At 61.8% G+C, this 18,767-nt stretch overlaps 1 protein-coding gene across 2 annotated transcripts; it reads right to left on the reverse strand.

The window, feature by feature from the left end:
• Positions 1 to 290: 290 nt before the first annotated feature.
• On the reverse strand, positions 291 to 17,662 carry SLC6A9 (solute carrier family 6 member 9). 2 transcript variants are annotated; one of them, XM_014250748.2, is made up of 14 exons: positions 17,532 to 17,662; positions 14,979 to 15,125; positions 6,403 to 6,559; positions 6,110 to 6,241; positions 4,854 to 5,106; positions 4,642 to 4,774; positions 4,155 to 4,289; positions 3,972 to 4,075; positions 3,656 to 3,893; positions 3,433 to 3,567; positions 3,047 to 3,146; positions 2,699 to 2,799; positions 2,340 to 2,510; positions 291 to 2,113 (listed from the first exon to the last, which is right to left on the reverse strand). In XM_014250748.2, the coding sequence occupies exons 2-14, from the start codon at positions 15,006 to 15,008 to the stop codon at positions 1,901 to 1,903; spliced, it is 1,902 nt and encodes a 633-aa protein (XP_014106223.1). In that variant the 5' UTR covers positions 15,009 to 15,125; positions 17,532 to 17,662; the 3' UTR covers positions 291 to 1,900. The 2 variants fall into 2 exon arrangements, with proteins under 2 accessions (XP_014106223.1, XP_087916203.1); XM_088060077.1 differs by lacking the exons at positions 14,979 to 15,125; positions 17,532 to 17,662 and adding an exon at positions 10,584 to 10,605.
• Positions 17,663 to 18,767: the final 1,105 nt, after the last annotated feature.

The raw sequence follows: 18,767 nt of genomic DNA on the forward strand, positions 1-18,767 counted from the left end.
GGTGCCCACCTAGGGCAAAGTACACAGGGCAAAGCCAGCTGCCATGGATCTTTGCTACCTTCCTGTCCACTGGGGGACAGTGATTTCTCTCATCCTCCATCCTCTGCCTTACCGCCAGCTGGTTTTGTACATCCAGGTAGGGCAAAGGAGAATTCCTCAGAACCTGGCTGGCTGTTGAGCGCCAGGCATCAGAGGGGAAAAGAGCTGCACCCATTAGGTGTGATCCCCCACTCTTCAGCCCCTCCCTTCCCCCACGTGGTTCCCAAAGAAGGGCACAGCGGGACACAACCTCAGGAATATAAATCTCATTAAAATCTAGGATACTTTAGAACTCTACACCAGGAGAGACACTGGCACAGGCAGCGCTGCCCAGAGACACTGGCACAGGCAGCGCTGCCCAGGGACGCGCGCGTTATTGCTAACAATTAGAGGTGAAGAGTAGCGGCGTGACTCGAGGGGCAGGGCACGGGCACCATGCGGGAACCTGCGCCCCTCGCCGCAGCACGACGGGGGGCTCGGGACGGGGAGCTGGAACATCCTGCTGGGGCTCGCCGCCCACCGCCTCCCGCCACCGTGCCAAGCTGTGCCATGTCCCTGTGCCAGCCTCAGGGCTGCAACATAGGGAGCACAAGGTGCTGGCTAGGAGGGGGGCAAGCGGAGTAGGAAGGGTCTCATCCCATCCACCCCAAATCAAGAGCTCCAAGCCCTTTGGCTGGAGTTGGAAGACAGATTTAAAACAGCCCGGCCTTTGCCAGTGCATCCTGTTCCACTAATACTGGTTGGGGACTGAGCATCCCCAGATGGCTCGGAGCGAGTGGGCTGGTGCAGCCCTTCATGTCTCCGCTGGTACCTCATGCTAAGCAGCAGCTGGGGGAGGCCGGTCCATCAAGCTCCCCCTTAGCACCATGGAGGGTCCTCCCCTGCCAGTGCTGGGGCTGCCAGGGAGAGCTGGACCTCATCCCTGTCTGGTTACCCCCCGGCCAGGCTTAAGTATTCCCCAGCCTCCTGCCCCACTGTGGGGCAGGCAGCGGCACTGGGCTGTGCCCACGCTGCTTGTGGCTGTGCCCAGCTTTGCAGGCAATACCTGGCCACCCAGAAGGGCACCCACAGACCCCAGTGGGGCCACAGGGTGGAGGGGTGCATGGAGGGGAGCATCCCAGCTCACTGCCTGCACAGCCCCGGCGTACTGTGCATATGTACATGCCCACATATGCCACGTGTGCCCATGCCATATCTGTGAGGGACACACGTGTACACATGTGCTCTAAGTGCTTGTGTCTTGTGCCGTCAGATCCCCCTGCCGGTGCAAGCAACATGCTTGCCCCTCATCTCCCTGTGCTGGCCTGGTGCCTGGCAGCACCTCCTGTGAGAGCCAGTAGGCTCTGAGCCACAGTGGGTGTGCACCCAGGCTGAGGGTCCCTGCAGCGCCAACCCCCGCCATGATGGCCTTGTGCACACACAGGCCACGGGCAATCCTGGCATGCTCAACCCTGGTCCCACCCCACATCCTCCCCATGGGAAGGTCAGGAGGGTGCCCCATGGCAGGGCAGGCTACCTGGCTTGGGGGGGGGGGGGGGTGGGTGGGAGCCTGGGAGCATCCCACCCCCCCCCATCCTGTGCATACCCCCAGGTCAAGGCCCCTGCAAAGTGCCTCTGGCTCCCGGCCCTCCCGGGGCTGTGCCCCCTCCTCTCTTGTCCCAGCGTCGAGCACAAAGGTTACCGTAAACACGAGGGTTAACGAACGCCACGGGGGCGGGGGCGGGAGGGGTTAACCGGCGAGGAGGTGGGGGGGTCTCGGGGATGGGTGCTGAGAGCCCCCAAGGTCCGGTGCGGCCCGGAGCCAGGCTCCGCCAGCGGAAGGTGCAAGAGGGGTTAGAGGGGGTGCAGGGATTGTGGGGGGTCACAGTCTGGAGTCCTGGCTGTGGGCTGAGCCATTGCTGCCCTGCACGGGGGATGCAGCCGCTGCCTCACTCTGGCCCTTCTCTGGCTGCAGGGGCTGCACCTCCAGGTGGGACTCGGTGGAAGGGCTGAACGCCGGGGCGTAGCGCCCGCTGCGGTGCTCTGGCAGCGCTGGGCCCCAGTCCTTGCTTGCCTTGGTAGCATTTTTCAAGCGCTAGAAAGGGAGAGGATGGAGACAAGATTAGCACCCACCATGCTCCCCTGCCCCAGTCTGCACCAACATGCCAGCAGCTTCCACGGGTGCACACATGGTGCTGCCCTATGCATGCTGCCTGCACACAGCCACTACTGACAGCCCCAGTGAGGTCAGGGACAGTGACAGCCTTGATGGCAGCCCTAGGTGGGACATAGACAAAAGGGTGTAGCCCCTGGCTACGCACCTCAAGAAGTGTGTCCCCCTCAGAACGGCACACTTTGTAGATGGCGTAGATGGGGATGCAGATGACGGAAGAGAGCGCCATGAGGAAGCCGATGCTGATGGCCCAGGTAGGGTAGACATACTCATTGTAGGAGATGGGCCGGTACTGGATCACTGTGAAGACCAGGATGAACTGGGAAGGGATAGGCAGGATCAGCCAGTGGGGAGCAGCCAGCTTGCTCTGTGCCCCCACAGCTTCCCTGCTCTGCCCTACTGCTGCTCTCCTGAGCCCAGCACTCTCCTCTCCAGGGAGTGCCGTGTCCAGGTGAGCTCCTCACCCCCTTCTCCCACAGCCCAATACCCCATGGTTATGATGCTCACAAATATGATGGCAGGTGAGATGAAGCGCCAGCAGATCTGGAAGAAGAGCGGGGGAGGAAAGCCCAGCATCATCTCAATGTCCTTGAAGTAGTTGCGGTGCCCTGGGGAGAAAAGTGACTGTCAGCCTTGGCGGTGACCTGAGCCCACTCACCGCCCAGCCGGCTCCAGCCCCAGCGCCATCGTGGTGGGACCTGCGAGCTTCCCCAGGCCGCAGCGCCCGACTGGGCAACAGCCTCCCCATGTAGCACAGAGCAAACTGCTGATTGGCCAGATGTTGGGGAAAACCCTTCCCCATTGGCTGGCTGGATCAGCCCTACCATCTGATTGGCTGCAGGCAGCTGCACCTACCATAGATGTACATGATGGCCACACACATGATGCAGGAGATGACCACCAGGGAGAAGCTGGCAGCGTAGTTGTCCATTAGCAGGAGCCAGTAGATGCCCGCCTGGAAGACAGAAGCATTGGCACAGCTGCCCCTGCGGTAACCACCGCTGCTGGCAGGGCAACAGCACAGCTGTGCTGACTGTGCTGGCAACACACAGCTCGGATACCACCCCCACAGCTGCCACAGCCAGCATGGAGACACTTAATTCTGGGTACCATCACCAGTGCTGGTGTGGGAAGACCAGGCCCTGGCTGTCATTGCCATCACAGTGGCAGCAAAGCAGATGTGGCTGATGAAGGTGGCCATAGCAATGGCACCCTGTGGCAACAGTCCCATGGTCACCTACCTGTGTGGTGAGCGGGACACCCAGCAGGAAGCCAGCCACAGCCACTCCCAGCGTTACGAAGGTCTTTTTGCGGATGATCCACTCGTTGCCCACCTCATCCACAATGGCTGTGACCAGAGTCTCCAGCAGGCAGAACTACATCAGGGGCAGAAGGGGCAGCATGTCACCGCCTTGACCCCACCATGCTGCCCCATCTGAACACGCTGGCCCCACCATGACCTACCTGTGTACCCAGCCCCAGGAGGATAAGCATAAAGAAGAAGAGAATGGACCACAGTGGCGAGATGGGGAGCAAGGTGAGGGCCTCAGGGTAGGCGACAAAGGCCAGGCCCGGCCCGTGGTCAGCCACCTTGGAGACATCCACACCCAGGTGGTTGGCCATGAAACCCAGGATGGAGAAGATGACAAAGCCAGCATAGACACTGGTAGCACAGTTGGTGATGCTGATGATGATGCTGTCCCTATGGGAAGAGGAGTCAGGATCAGCAGTGACATGAGGGCAGTGGCAGGGCTCTGGGGGACTGTGGTCAGGCACTCACCGGTAGCAGTTGTTGTTGAACTTGTTGTAGGAGGCCATGGTGATGAGCCCGCCCCAGGCACAGCCCAGCGAGTAGAAGATCTGTGAGGCTGCATCACCCCACACCTGTGGCAGTGGGATGGTCAATACTGTGCCCCCAGCCCCGCTCAGCCCTGGCTGCCTGCCACCCTTCGTTCCTGCTCACCTTGGCATTGAGGATCTTGTCCCACTGGGGTGTCAGGTAGTACATGATGCCAGTGACGGCCCCCTCCAGCGTGATGCCGCGCACGAAGAGGATGGTAAGCACCACATAGGGGAAGGTGGCCGTGAAATACACCACCTGTAGGGCAGCACCTCAGTGAGGTGGGAATGGGGGCAGGGGTGGGGACACAGGCAGGTGTGGCTATAGGCTGGGGTTATGGTCTAGGGTGTGGAGCAACAGACCAGGAGGAACACATGGTCCAGAGAAGGGACTACCGTCAAGGAGGTGGGACCATGGCCACACGGGAGGAGCTATGTCCAGAAGGGATGTGGACAGGTCACAGAGGTGTGGCCTCTCCCAGAGTGGGAGCATACAGAGCGCAGGGACAAAGAAGAGGAGCTGTGCCCAGAAGGGATGGGGACATGTCCATCTATCCTGAAGGCATGTCCACACGGACAGGAAGGGGCCTGGAGAGGGAACACACAGGTACCTTCCCCGAGGATTTCACGCCCTTGATGAGGCAGAGGAAGACAACGACCCAGGAGACACCAAGGCAGCCCAGGAGGGGCAGCCGCACCTCGCCTAGGTTCCCGATGTCATCCGACAGGTTCAGCACATACCTCCTGTATGGAGAGGGGGCAGCAGCGTCAGTGGGGCCCAACCATCGTCACTTCCCCCATCCCTGACCCCAGGCCCCGGTACCTCCAGTACTCCTCGCTGGGGCTGGTGCGCTTCTGGGTGGTGTTGAGGAGCTGGGTGATGTTGAGGGCAACACGGCTGGAGAGGTTCCCGTCCAGCACCCCAACGCAGTCGGGCGTGTTCCAGGGGTTGCTGCAGTATGTCCAGGGCAGCACGCGCGTCATGGACACAAAGAAGTAGTAGAAGGCAATACAGATCACCACGTTGTAGTAGATCCCGATGTATGTGGACACCACCATCATCCCGTAGCCCACGCCTGGGAACAGCACCGGGGAGGGGTGAGCGGCAGGGTGCGGCGGCACGGGCACGGCGCACAGCACCAGGGGTTGTGGCATGGGAGGAGTGGGATGATTGCGACACTGTCAGCAGCCTTGCAGCCATTCTGCAGCTCTGTGCCTGGCTTTGGCATGGGTGTGTGGGATCCTCTACCTCCAGACAAGCCTAGTGGTGCTGAGGGTCCGCTGGAACACGTGGCAATGCACACAGGCTGCAGGCAAACCCTTGGGGTCTGCAGCCTGAAAGAACAACTGGGTGGGGGTCGCTTCTGACTACAATGACTTTAGGTTTGCAGTTATGTAGTGGCATGTGACGGGCCACATGAGCACAGGGAAGTGCACCCCAGGCTCAGCATGCCACTGTGCAGAGCACACAAGAGCGTGTGCATCGTCTGCTTGCACTCAGACATGACATTGTGGACATGTCACCTGGCAGACAGCCTACAGGTGTGGGCCAGGAGAGCCAGCAGCATGGGAGCACAGCGGTAAGCCGGGAGATGCACCTGGAGCAGGGTCCAGCCATGGCAGGGCAAGCACGTGGGCACAGCGCCTGCTAACTATGGTCCAGGGAGGCGACTGCAGAAGCATGCCCACAGCTGGACATGCCAAAGTGTGTTCAGGGGACCTGAGTGGCCTCTGCAAGAGTGATGTGCTGGGGACACGTGTGGCATATGCAGGGATGTGTGTGTAATGCCTGCAGTAGATGCCAGCACGGGGCTGGAGTTTGCGCAGGAGATGGAACGCGTGTGCAGGGGCATGTGTAATGCGTGCAAGGGATGCCAGGCAGGCTGTGCAGGGTAGCGTAGCCAGGGTGGGCATGTGTGTGCAGGACTGCATGAGCTGCAGGTGCCTGCACCGGGGCCATGTGATGTGCCAGAGGTGTGCGAGCACCCCGTGGTGTGTGAGCACCACACCAGTTGCTGGGCACTGTGACAGCAGGTGTCCTGTGCTGGCCCGTGCCAGTACAGACAGGCAGCTCCTTACCTTTGAACATGGGGCTGACCCTCCAGACGCCAAGGCAGCCCTGGCTGGCAAACTGCCCAAAGGAGAGCTCCATGAAGAAGAGGGGGATGCCGCAGAACACGAGCATGATGAAGTAGGGGAACATGAAGGCACCTGGTAAGCAGGAACCAAAGGATGGATGTGTGAGCAGTAACCTCAGGCATGGCTGTTCTTCCCAAGCCCTGCACCACCCCAAGAAATACCATGCGGGGTTGGGGTGCACACCCCCACACCTGCCCAGAGGAACCCCCCTCCCCTGGCCTCCTGACACCCACCTCCCCCATTGCGGTAGCAGAGGTATGGGAAGCGCCAGACGTTGCCTAGGCCCACGGCATAGCCCACGCTGGTCAGCACAAACTCGATCTGGTTGCCCCAGTTGCCACGCTTGACGCTCTTCTCCTGCTTGCCCTGCTCCCCGGGCACGGCGCCGTTCTGCAGAGAAATGCCATAGGATGTGTCAATTGGGGACCCCCCTGCTGGCCCCATTGGAACGGTGACAGCCGCCGAGCAGGACTGGGAGGTCCCCGGCATCCTTCCCCATCCCGCCCTCCTGCCTGTCCCCGCCGCCCGCCACGCACAGGCAGTGCCAAGGAGGGGGAGGGCAGCGGTGTCAGCCCCCCCCAATGAATGGCTCTGCCCAGAGCCCGGCTGCAGCAAAGGGAGAGCCTGCAACTCATACAAAGCAGGCCCGGGCGCCAGAGCACAAAGGGGCCTCTGTTCTCATGCCCCCCCCTCCCCAGAGCCCAGTGAGAGAGGTCCTGCTGGGTGGCCACTGCCCACGACTGGGGGGGAAATTGTGAGACCCCCGGGTTGAAGCAAAAGCCCCTCTTGATGGGAAGTGAGGTGCAGTGATTAGACCTGGCAGGGGCCTGGGTACCCCCCTGGAAAAAGCACCCTGCTTCAGCCAGGGTCCTGCTGCCAGCTCAGCACTAGGCAATGGCACCAGCTCACAGGGGGTCCCATGCAGTTGGGTCCCCTGCATGGACTACCCCAGTGCCCAGCTGTCTCTCACTGCAGGTGACTTGGGGGGCAGGAGGGCAGAAGGGGGCAAGAAAGGGCGCTTTGTGCAGTCTGCCACACAATGTGAGCTCACACCGAGGACAACAACAAAGGAGATGAGTGCCTGTCACTCCAGCAGGGATGGCATCCATCACCCCATGGTTCTGTCCCAACACAGTCCTGGGGCCGTACCAGTGTCCTGCTTGGATGCTGCGGAGCTCTGGTAGGTTAGGCTGAGGGTAGATGGCATTTTTCAATGCAGGGGTGCCCCAAGCCCTTCCCTCCCCACCTGAGGCCAGGTGATGGATGGCTGCAAGGGGTGAGGGTGCTGGTTGCCAGTCCATAGTCCCACGGGTTCCATGCTCCTGCAGGAGCAGCACAGGGTGCCAGCAGCCCCGGGAGCCTCTCGGAACTCCACAGCGCTGGTCTCACCACCACGGACACCCCAGAGCCCATGCCCACCTCATGCCTCTCCCCATGTGCCCCCCACAATGGCTGACGCTGGCAGTGAGTGGGCCACAAATGGGAGCCGTCACTTTGGATCTGCTCACGCCGGCGGGGCGCAGGCAGCAGGCGCGGTGCACCTAACCGTATCATTTGATTAGGGCCGGCACAGCCGGGACGTGATGCCCAGCGACTCCGGCACCGCGCTGCCAAACAAAGCCATCTGCTGCGAGCGGGGCCCGCACGCGCCGCGGGCTGCGGGGGGGCTGCAGGGGAGCGGGGCTGCAGGAGAGGGGCAAGGGGGGATCGGAGGGCACTTTGGGCAGGGCTGTAGGGACACTACGCTGCCGTGCCCAGCCGGGGAAACGGAGTGCCCCCACCTGATCCTGTGAGCCAAGGGTCCGTCAGAAACCAGCTCACAGCAGCTCCAGGTGCTGGGGGATCTCCCTCCCAGCAGACCTTCTCATTGTGGGGTGCTGTGCAAGAGCAGGATGCAGGGGTCCCCAAAGTGGGGACAGGACACTGGCAGTGTCCCCATGCCAGGGCACGCTGCCCACTCGAGCAGACTGATCCGATCGGGAAGCCTCTGATTAAGCTGCTCGCACTAACGAGGCTCCTAATGAGCAGCACAGCCAGCAGGAGTGGGGGCAATGCTCCAGCCTCCCTGACAAAGGGTCTGGTGAGGGGACCAGATACACTATATAGCCCCAGATCAGCCAGGATCCCTGGTGCCCACAAGGAACCTCATCCCTGTTCCAAGCCATTGCTCTGCTCAGGTCACCCTGTCTTCACTCCCAAGCCTCATGGAGCACCCCAAGTTTGAATTGCTTGGCACCAGTGCAATGAAACTGCCAGGCCTGTGCTGCTCCCTCCTTTCCTGCAGCACTGGGCTTTGGTGCTCTTGTCCCCAATAAGGGGGCGGCCACATGTGTGTCCATGCATGCACAAGCGAGCACACGTGCGCAAACACTTGCATGCTCACCCATCAGCTCGCTACAACCCTCCCTCCCCAAAACTAGGAAGGTCATCCTGTCCTTTACACTCATTAACCACCCTCCCAACCCCACATGGTAAAAGAAGGGGTGGATAGAGAGAACCCAGACATCTGGGAAGATGAAACTCTCCCCTTTCCCTGCTGTGGGAAGGGGGCAGAGCTGGAATTCAAAGGGAGAGCTGCCACCCAGCAACAGTGCAGTCTCTGGGGGGACTAGGTCAGGCTCCCAGGCCCCAGATTTTCCATGCATGTAATCCAATGCAGCTTCAAAGGATGCCTGGCTTGGGTGATAACACCAGGGAGAAGAGAAAGGATGCCACAGGCACCCCAAATATTTCCAGAAGGGCAGTTCCAAAAGGGAATATCCAAAACAACCCAAAAGGAGGCGTTCGGGGTGCCCAGGGCATCCTTCCTCCCCTTCCCCAGGGAACCCCCCCATATACCATGGCCAAAACTTCCCCAGCCCAGCAAAGCAGGAATCATCCATCACTCTGCCTGGCACCAAAGTCTTTCTCATGCTAAGCAGCATCGCCTCACACAATGACAGCTTGGCTGGGGTGCCCGGATGCCCCCCACTTCCCTAAGGGGCCCTGATTTATGGCTGTAAATCTTGTGATGGTGGCAGGGTTGATACTGGAAGGGGATGTCCTATGGGGAGGAATCTCCAGCATCAACTCCCTCCTCTGTTTTCCTAATTCAAACTGTCCACATGGGGGTATGCCAGCACAGCAGAGGCACTTTGTGGGGCACAAACTTTATCCAGCCCCCATGAACCAGTGAGGGACCCCCAATTTCTCCATCCAACCTCCAGCTGCGGGGCTGTCAGGGCTGGTCCTGCAACGCCAGCAGAGGTTACCCGTACCCCTGATGTCATCAGCCTGATGTCATTGCTCATTGCCATGGCGATGGCAACAAACTCATGGCTGTTTTAGGCAGGGGCTGCTGGAAGATAGAAAAATATGCTAATTACATCATTTACCACAATAGTAGCTCTTCTGGTGCAAGAAAGTGGGGTGCAGGATGTTGGAGGCAGATGAAACCCAGCCTGAGGTGGGGGTCCCAAGGGATGGAGGGATGGGGTCACTTAGAGAGGGGGTGTCCTGGGTGCCCTTGCTGATCCTGGGTGCTGGGGGCCCTATAATCAAGCCCTGTACTCCTTGTCCCTGGTACATGGGGTAATGAATCCACAAGTGTCATCCCTACATCAGAGGTTGCTGTGCCCTGCACATCCTGACTCTGCCAGCCTCACCAGCATATCCTAACTCTCCCTAACCTCTCTCTTTGGTGCCCAGCTCCATGTTTGCTCCTGTCCTGGTGTACCAGAGGCATATTGTGGGGGAAAAGGCATCTGGCATGGTGCTGGAGACAGTCCCAGGGCTAGGCTAATGCAGTGACGAGGGGCATGCCCAAACCCCAGGACCTTCCAGGACTATTACACAGCCTTCATCATCCCTCACTGCAGAAGGCTGTCCAGCCCCAGTGACAGCCCCGAGCCTGCTCCATGAGCCACCAGAACTGCCCTGGCGTACCATGGGGGGGGGCTGGGGCAAACTTTGACATTGCTCACTAATGTCCATGAAAGGGAAGAGGGGAGGGGGGCAGAAGGAGGATCTTTGCTACACTCTGCCGCTGCAGCACTGAGCTGCAACCCAGGTGCTGTGCACGTCTTCTACAAAATCGGTTGATTCCAGGGATAACAAACACACAACTGTCAGGCAATCTCTTCTACCAACACAGCTGAGGCCACAGAGGGTTTTGGTGCCATGCTCTGCCCTCCCTCCCTGGAGCACCCCAAAAATCAAAGCCTGTGGGGCTTAGGGGTACCTCTCCAGCCTGTCATGGCACAAATCTACAGCTGCAGCTCAGCCCTGCAGAGCCACCACCCCGAAGACAGTACAAAGGGTTTTGGAGAGCCAAAAGTCTCCGAAGCGGCGGGGGGACAGCACTGGCATGGCCACCACTCCACTTGGCCCGCCCCCCACTCTGCCCCCCAGACCCTGCTCTCACCTGCCCACTGACCTGCTGAGAGGGTCCGAGGGGGCCTGGCTGCTCGCAGCTGCCATCCGGGGGCCCAGGCTGGACGGCTCCGTGAGTCCCCAGCTTCATTGGCACCTCGGGCTCCGGCGCAGCAGCAGCCGCCCGCCCTCCCGCCTTCCCCCGCCCGCTGCCTCCAGCGCTTGGCACTGCTCCCCACTTGCCTCCCAGCCAGGCTCGGCCCCCTGTTGCCCGCCCCGATGCAGCACCGGCACCCCACCATGCCACCTGCCCTGGCACCATGCCTGCCTGGCCCACCCCGCAGGCACTGCCGTGCCTCTGCTACCCCCCACGAGCTGTACCCCCACGAGCCAGGTGCCCTTCCTGGCTCGTGTAGGCAGGGCAAGGCAGAGCACAGCAGGCTCAGCCCTGTCCCACTTAATGAGGCCTCATTAGCAGGGTCCAGCTGCTCACAGCCCTGCACGCTCCAGTGGGCAGCACTGCCCTCCCTGCGGGCACCGCTGCCCGTCTGGTCGGGGCCAGGAGCTGCTCTTGGAGCACAGCAGAGGATGACATTCCCTCAGAGCCCCCTATTTCCATGCCTCAACATCCCAAGCCCCACACATGCATTCCCGCCCCTATGCCCATCATCCACACAGCAGCTTGGCCCTGCATGCCCAATCGCAACCCTGGGTATTCAAGGGCTGCAGGAACAGGGCATGGCCCTGCTTGGGCATAGGGGCACAGGGACAAGCCTTTCTGCTGGTGCATCTCCAGCCTGGTGCCATGCTACTTCACTCAACGTCATACTGTTGGTGACATCATGGGGCCTCCATGGCAACCCTTACAAGGTCACTGCCCCAAGGGAGACCATCTGGCTGGCAGGAGGGCTGTGCCACGACCCCTTCACTGCCCAGGCACCCCACAGCCTCCCTGCTCACCCCTTTACCAGCACGAGGTGGGACCCTGGTGGGGTAGTGTGTCCCATAGGAGGACAGGCAGAGGGTGCCCTGCAGCCAGGCTTGGGGTGCCCCAGCTGCTCCCAGCCCCGTGTCCCGGCTGGGGAGTGTGGCCAAGGCGCCAGCGACGCATGATGGTGCACTGAGGGCGGGGGGACGGGCCGGCGCTTTCGGGCGACCATCTGGGGTCCGGGCAGCAGCGGCCGTGGGCACACACGTGAACAGCACACGTGTGCGGGGTGGGCACTCAACCTCCCACATGCCAGCACCCAGGGCTTGTTCCTGTCCCTTCCTGCACCAGCCACATGTCCCACCCATGGGATGGCAGCACCCAACTGTGCCCCCTAAGATGTGCAAGCCAAGAGCCACCCCATGCTGTGCCAGCCCCAGTGACGCCAGCCCAGTCCTGCCCTACATGCAGCCTGGCAGCTCTGTGCTCAGACACCCTGCAAGGTGCGTGGGCCCCTTGTGGGCATCCCTCCATTATCCAGTTCAGCTGCAACACTTTGCCTGGGTCACCTGTGTGCCACCACCACGTCTTGCCCCGGGCATGTTGCATCCCCTGCCCCTTAAGAGCAGCCTGAGCACAGCACAGCAGGACCCACCGCCCTGTCCTGCAGATGCCAGACCTTGTGCCAGCCTTTCCTTGTGGGAGCAAAGTGCCACTTCCCTGGCAGCCCAGCCAGCAGACAGAGGGGACAGCCAGCTGCACGGAGCACGCTGCTAGAAATAAAGAGCCTGCAGTAGGACCCTCACCTAGCCTGGCATTCTGGTCCCCAACCTGGCTGGCTGGTGGTGCTGGGGCTGAACCAGAGACAGGGGTGATGGGTGCATGGGGGGTGGTCCGCAGGTCTTCCAGCCCCCCGACAGGGCTGCAGGGTGACTGGGGTAGGAATGATGCCCAGGGACCTGTCCCAGTGCCACTATCCCCTAGCTGAGTGCTTCCCGACAGGGCTGCCTTTCTCCGGCCCCATTCTACCAGGGCAGGCATGATTCTCCCGGGGCGTTCAGGCAGAAAAATCCCCCGCCAGCCCCCCCATCACTGCCCCTTGGTATTCCGGGAAGGGCTCCCGCAGCCAAAAGCCACTTCCGCAGCTCCTGCCGCTGGTCAGTGGCACTGCGCTGCTGGGGGTGTCTGGAACAGGCAGGGACCCCCCAGCCCTTACCCCCCTGCAGTGCAGTGGGAGCAGCACCCCAGTGTGTAGTCAGGGTGGCCTTGGGTGACAGCAGGAACCTACCTGAGCTGGGCAAGCTGCAGCCAAAGGCTGCCTGGCTGTGCCAGCAAGGCAGCCCTGGGAGTCAGGAGCCATTGGCAATGTTTGAGTCTGAACAAAGCACCCCAAGGACAACAAAAGAAAATGTCCTTAAAAGCCTGGGAGGGAGAGGCAGTCAGACCCTCCCCTGTGGCTCACAGGGATCCCCTCTGCCCAGCTGCACAGGGACTGATCCAGCCCCTGGAGCTGCCCTGCAGTCCATTGGGTATCCACAATCAGAGCATTTCTGGGGCTTGGGAGAAGTAGGGTGGGCATGGCCCCTCCCATCTGCCTCCTGTTTTGAAGTAAGCATTCAGAGCTTCAGCAGGGCACCCAAAAACATAGATCCTGCAGAAGCAGTACACATCACCCTTGTTCTCCAGGCCCCAGGTGACAGGAGGGGAAACTGAGGCATAGCCACACATCACCCACCTGCTGCTTCCATCACCCCTGTCCCTCCCCCAGGTGGGGCACAGCAGCCCCTGTAAACTTGTCCAGCCCCAGGCACTGCACACAATGCTGGGCAGGGGTTGCATGGTGAGAGCCTGGCTGGACTAGGGGTTGTGGAGGTGGGAGCTTCACCTGCAGGCAGGGATGAGAGGACAGGCAGGGACCAAACTTTAAGAGGTTACTGGCAGGGCCCTGGAGGCAGGCCAAGGATATTATGTTCCTTTCCCAGGGACTCAGGGAGTTCAGCAGTCAGAACCTGGCCCACTGCAGCTCCTCCTGAGGCTCACAGGATGCAGGAATGGGGATGCTTCAGGACCAGGGATGCTCTCACAGGGACCTACCCTTCTTCCCACAGACCCCATAGCAGCAATGCTCTATGCAGGAGTATCCTTGCATCCCGCAAACAGGAACCCAGGAAGAGGTCTCAGAGCCAGGGTGGCCAACACAGCATGTGTCAGACCCTGTTGTACCTGACACCCTGGCCCTGGCGTGGTCCGGTGGGCTGGTCAGGTACTTCTGAGAAGCAGGTTAAAGATTTATGGGGAGTGGGTGGGCACTCCAATGTCTGGCTCTCTGACATGGGTGTCAGGCTCAGCCCACGCCCCAGTGCAATGCTGACTGTCCTGGTCATAGCAAGAAAACATCAATGGCATGCAGTCAAGGCAAGCGCCATGTGCAGAAGTGTGTTCCCAAGACAGACCCCTGACTATGCCCAGATACACCCTCAGCACCTCCCTCTTACCAGCACAGGGCTTCACCAGAAAAAATCTGCCTTCCTATTCCACCAGCTGCCCCAACCCCTTCTCTGTTGGGGGCAGGATGGGCGCTGAGCTCCCTGCTGCAGGCACAGCCGGCGGGGCCATGCTGGGACACACAAGCAGAGGAACGGCGTGCATGCGGGCGCGCTGGAAGCACTTGCTGGAGCATGCCGCTCCCCTGGCTCTTGGCTTCCCAGGCAAACCCTGGCTCTCAGCCCTCCAGCTGGAGTGTGCAGCTATTTCAGGAAGCCCCCCGGGAAGGGGAGGGCCCAGTGACCGTGTCAATCTCAGCATTCAGCTCCCATCCTTTGGGAAAAAGGGAAAAAGCCAAGCCTAGCCTGGGGTCTCACCTGCCCAAGGCAGCACAGCAGCCTATCACAGGAACCTGAGCTTCCACAAGCATGGGGCCGTTGAAGCCTTCCAGCAAAGACATGCAGCGGGCACATCCAACATCTGCCCAGAACACCAAAGCCATCCCTGGCGCACACAAGTGCACAGCAGCTCACAGCACCCTGCAACACACTGCTTATGAGGATGGAGGCTCAGGCGCTACACTGGTGCCCAGAGAAACCCTCCTCTGCCATCCTACCAGCCCAGTCTCAGACAGCCCACTGGGTGAAGGCAAGAAGAAGCACCCATAATCTATGCCCCTCTGGGGGCACCTGGCTTGGATGAACACCTGCACCCTTTGCTGACAACAGGCTGTAGAGTTGCCTGTCTGCAGAGCTGGGGTGGGTGATAAGGCTGGGCAGAGCGCCTGAAAACAGGCAGTATTATCTCCAGGCACAACAAGACACCACACCCGAAGAGCCCCACAGGCAACAGGTTCATGGAGAGAGAGCATCGGCCCAAAAATCATCATGCTGGGAGAGCACCATGGTGCCACAACACCAAATGGAGGTCCCGGGAGGGCATACCAAGTCCTACAGGAGCCCCAGTGTCCTGGCTCCCTGTGCCAGGTTCTCTGAGTCCCCGAGGCAGTGGCGCACACCATTCCGCTTCCCACACCCCTGCACTTACCAGCAGCCCCTCGCTGCACTTATCAGCCATTCCTGGAGGCTGGAGCACGGTGCCGGCTGCCCAGTGCAGGGTCCCTTGCCTGCCCGCTCTCTGTCGCGCTGGCTGCGGCACCGGCACTAGCGTCCTTCAATCCACCGTCAGAGCAAGCTGGGCAGAGGGGAGAAGACAGCAAGAGAGATGTGACTGGTGGGGTGGGCACATCCTCACCCCAGGCCTCCCCCTCCCTCCAGGAACTGGGGGGCTGTGCCAGAAGAGTCACTCCCCTCTACCTGCCCACTGGGTAGCAGGACTCCTGGTGGAGGACGCAGGGCCTGGGGCTGGGTGAGTTGGTGGCAGGGTCTCTTCCTGCTGGCTCCCAGCCCCTGCAGCGTCTCTGAACCCCCTGGCACCCACACGAGTGGCGGCTCCCAGGTGTTTCCCAAGAAGCAGTTAAAGATTTACCCGGTGTGGACAGACGACCTTGCGGACAGCTGGCTGCCGGCCCCCCGGCTGGTGGGCGTCAGGGGCCGCGGGCAGGAGCGGGGGCCCCTTGAGCTCTCCCCCGGCGAGAGATGAAGCTGAAGTGGCTGCAGCACACGACAGCGCCGGGACTGGGCGCTGAGCGGGGCCAGCGCAGGGCTCAGCTGCCGCGCAGGACACAGATGGGAAACGATTGCCTTCTGCCCCGGTGCATCGCATGCACGTGCAGCTCAGGGGGGCCGAGCCGCTGGGCTCTGCCGGGTGCCAGGTGCTGCTGGACAGTGCACGGGCACAGGCATCTGTCTTCCTGGCCCTCACCCCTGCCCTAGCCCGGGGCTGCTGGAGGCCCCAGGGGAACACTGAGACCTGACCCCACTGGAAGGGACAGACGCTCTTGCAAAACACCAGTTTGATTGTCTGTGCAACAAGCACTGGTGTTTGCAGATCCCACACCAGTGCTCACTACCCTTGCTGGCTGAAGAAGGACCCCTGACCCGCACTGAGGGTCTCCAACCACCACCAGCAGCAGTCAAACACCCCAGAGCCTATCCCTAGGCTGCCATGACTCTGAAGCAATCAGCAGAAGACTTTAAGATATAAGGAAGGAGCGTGGCCAGTGTAGATAAGGGGCAGGAATCCAGGGGCTGTGGTGTGAGCCCCCAGCCCCTCCAGCGCAGATAGGCTGCTGGCAGCAGATACCGTGGATCCTGCACCCCACTACCAATGCGCTGCTCAGCAGTGGCTGCGTTTCCAGGGAAGCTGAGATGTTATCTGCCACAAGCCTGGCTCCTCGCATGGCACAGGGACCTCTCAAAGGTGGGAGTGCAGGCTCAGTGGCCAGACCTCCTCCCCATCACACACCTACCGCCAGCCAGCCAAAAGCTGCCCACCCTGCGGCCCTGAATTCACATCGGGTACTAATCCCGTGCCCCGGGAAGGGGGTGTGCCCAAGGGGCCGGACGGCTGCCACTCCCCTCGGGGTCTGCCAAGTGCTGATAAGCCTCCGTGAGCACCGTAAATGCCACTGGCATTGGCTCCCAGCCTGACAAGGACCGAGCGCGAAGCCAGCGGTGGTGTGGCAATAGGAAAGATGCAAGGATGCGCGAGGCTGCAGCATCCCCTGGCACAGCTCAGCAGGGACAAGGATGCAAAGCACTTGTGCCACGGGGTGGCTCTCACAGAGCTGTGGGATGCCATGACCAGAGGGCAGCGCAGCTCGTACCTAGAGCCGGCACGGGTGACACCCTGGAAATGGGGACACCTGGGCACCCACGGGGGCTCCCAGCAGGATGTCACACCTCGGCGCGGGGAAGCAACCCACGGCACTAGCGGAAGGCCACGGATGCCCGACTGAAGGATGGAACCCCCGTCCCTTCCCGCCCGGCAGGCGGGCGGCCCGATGCACCGGTGCAGCCGCTGCCACCTGCGAGGCCATTTCTTCCGCCACCATCCGCCGGGCCCACCGCAACCGGGGTTTCCCGGTGCCCACGGAAAGCGGGCAGCGGGCCGGCCTGCCGTCTCCATGCTCCCCTCCGGCCCCGGGACGGCACCGGCGGCGGCCCCGCGGGCAGCACCCGCCGCCCCCCCGCCGCCCCCGCCGCCGCCCGGTGCAGTACGGTAGCGGGGGGGGCCCGGTTACATCAGCCGCCACGTGGTGGCTGCTCCACCGCCCCGCCCCGGCACATGCCCGTGGAAAATTACCGCCAACCCCCCCGGCCCGTCACCGAGCCGGGCCGCCCCGGTGCCCGGCGCCCTCCCCGGGTGCGGCAGAGGTGCTCCCGCTCTGCGCGCCGCGCCCCCGCGCTCCCCCGGCACCGCGCCGCCGCGCCGCGAGAGCAACAGATGCGGGACCGCCCCGCATCCCGCTATCCCGCATCCCGCTATCCCGCTCCCGACATCGTCCTGACGGGTGGCCGCTCCCGATGCCGCTCCCGATGTCCCCGAGCCCGCCGCTCCAGAGGCCCTCGCCGCCTTCGTCCCCTTCCCACCCCTCTTCGGCAGCCCACCCACTCCTCCTCCCGTCCCATCCCCAGCGCTGCCACGGCTGCTGGACGGGCCGGGCACCCGGTGCCGGCGGAGGTGTGAGCCCCTTACCGTGCCCATGCCGACGCCCGGCCCCTCCCGCCGCGCCGGGTGGGCCCGCGGGGGCGCCGCTCCGCCGCGCCCAGCCCGGTGCTGGTGTCAGTGCCGGTGCTTCACCAGGCCCGGAGCCGCCGCCGCCGGTGCTGCCGAGTTAATGAAAGTTTGGAGGTCGGTGGGGGCTGGCGCCGCCTCTCGCCCCCGCCGCCGTGCTCCGCCCCCCGCTTCGCCGCGCTCCCCAGCGCCCCGCCTCGGCACCCGCACCGCGCCTCGCCGCACCGGGGGCACCGCGGGCACCGCGGAGGGCGAGAGCGCACCCGCTGCGGCGGGCACACGGCTACGTATGGCACACACACACACCCGTGAGCACACGGGCACACACGGGCATGCTGCACGCATGGGCATGCACGGGCACACTGCGCTTGGCACACTTGGGCACGCACATGGCATACTTGGCACACATAGCCGCCGGTATCCCACATTGCAGCCCACAGGCATGTGGACGTGGAGGGGCATATGCAGGCTTGCCCAGGCACGTGGCACATGTGAACATATATGGGGTGTGTGGTCACACAGAGGCTCCCACTGGGCACACACACATCCCTGCACTCACACATCCCTGCACACACATATCCCTGCACACACGCGTTTTCACACACAGAGGAACCGCCACACACAGCCTGCACACACTGCCAGGGCACGGCGCCATGGCAATCCCGGGCAGCGGGATGGCCACAGGCTCTGGCCAGGATGCATGAAGTCACTCTGGCAGTTGTACATGTGTGCATTGTGTGGTTGTCTGTGTGTATCACACACCTGTGTGTCCATGTCTGTGCATGCTGTAGCAAGTGTGCAGCACATAGACACATACATGCATGTAAATCTGTACACTTATTCCTACGTGGTTAGGGGTGTTTACACATGTAGTTGTACATGTTTGCATCCATGGGCACGCACATGTCTGGGGGCAGCTACATGAGTGTGCAAACATTCATGCCTGCATATGTGTGTCTGTACATGCATAGGCACATATGTACACATGTATGGGTACATGGGCACACGTGAACGTGCACGTACACAGGTGTGGGTGCATGTACTGATACACATGTTCCCATAAATACATGTGTGTGTGTGTATGTTTCCCCATACCCATGCGCTCGTGCACACGTGTGTGCAGCCAGTGCACGCCTCCACATCCCAGGCCAGATGTTTCCAGTAATGCATGACGAGTGCGCCAGGGGCCACCCCTTG

This window comes from Pseudopodoces humilis, chromosome 10 (assembly GCF_049639895.1).
Source record: "Pseudopodoces humilis isolate 2021_Gansu_Grassland_sample_001 chromosome 10, ASM4963989v1, whole genome shotgun sequence".
NCBI lineage: Eukaryota > Metazoa > Chordata > Aves > Passeriformes > Paridae > Pseudopodoces > Pseudopodoces humilis.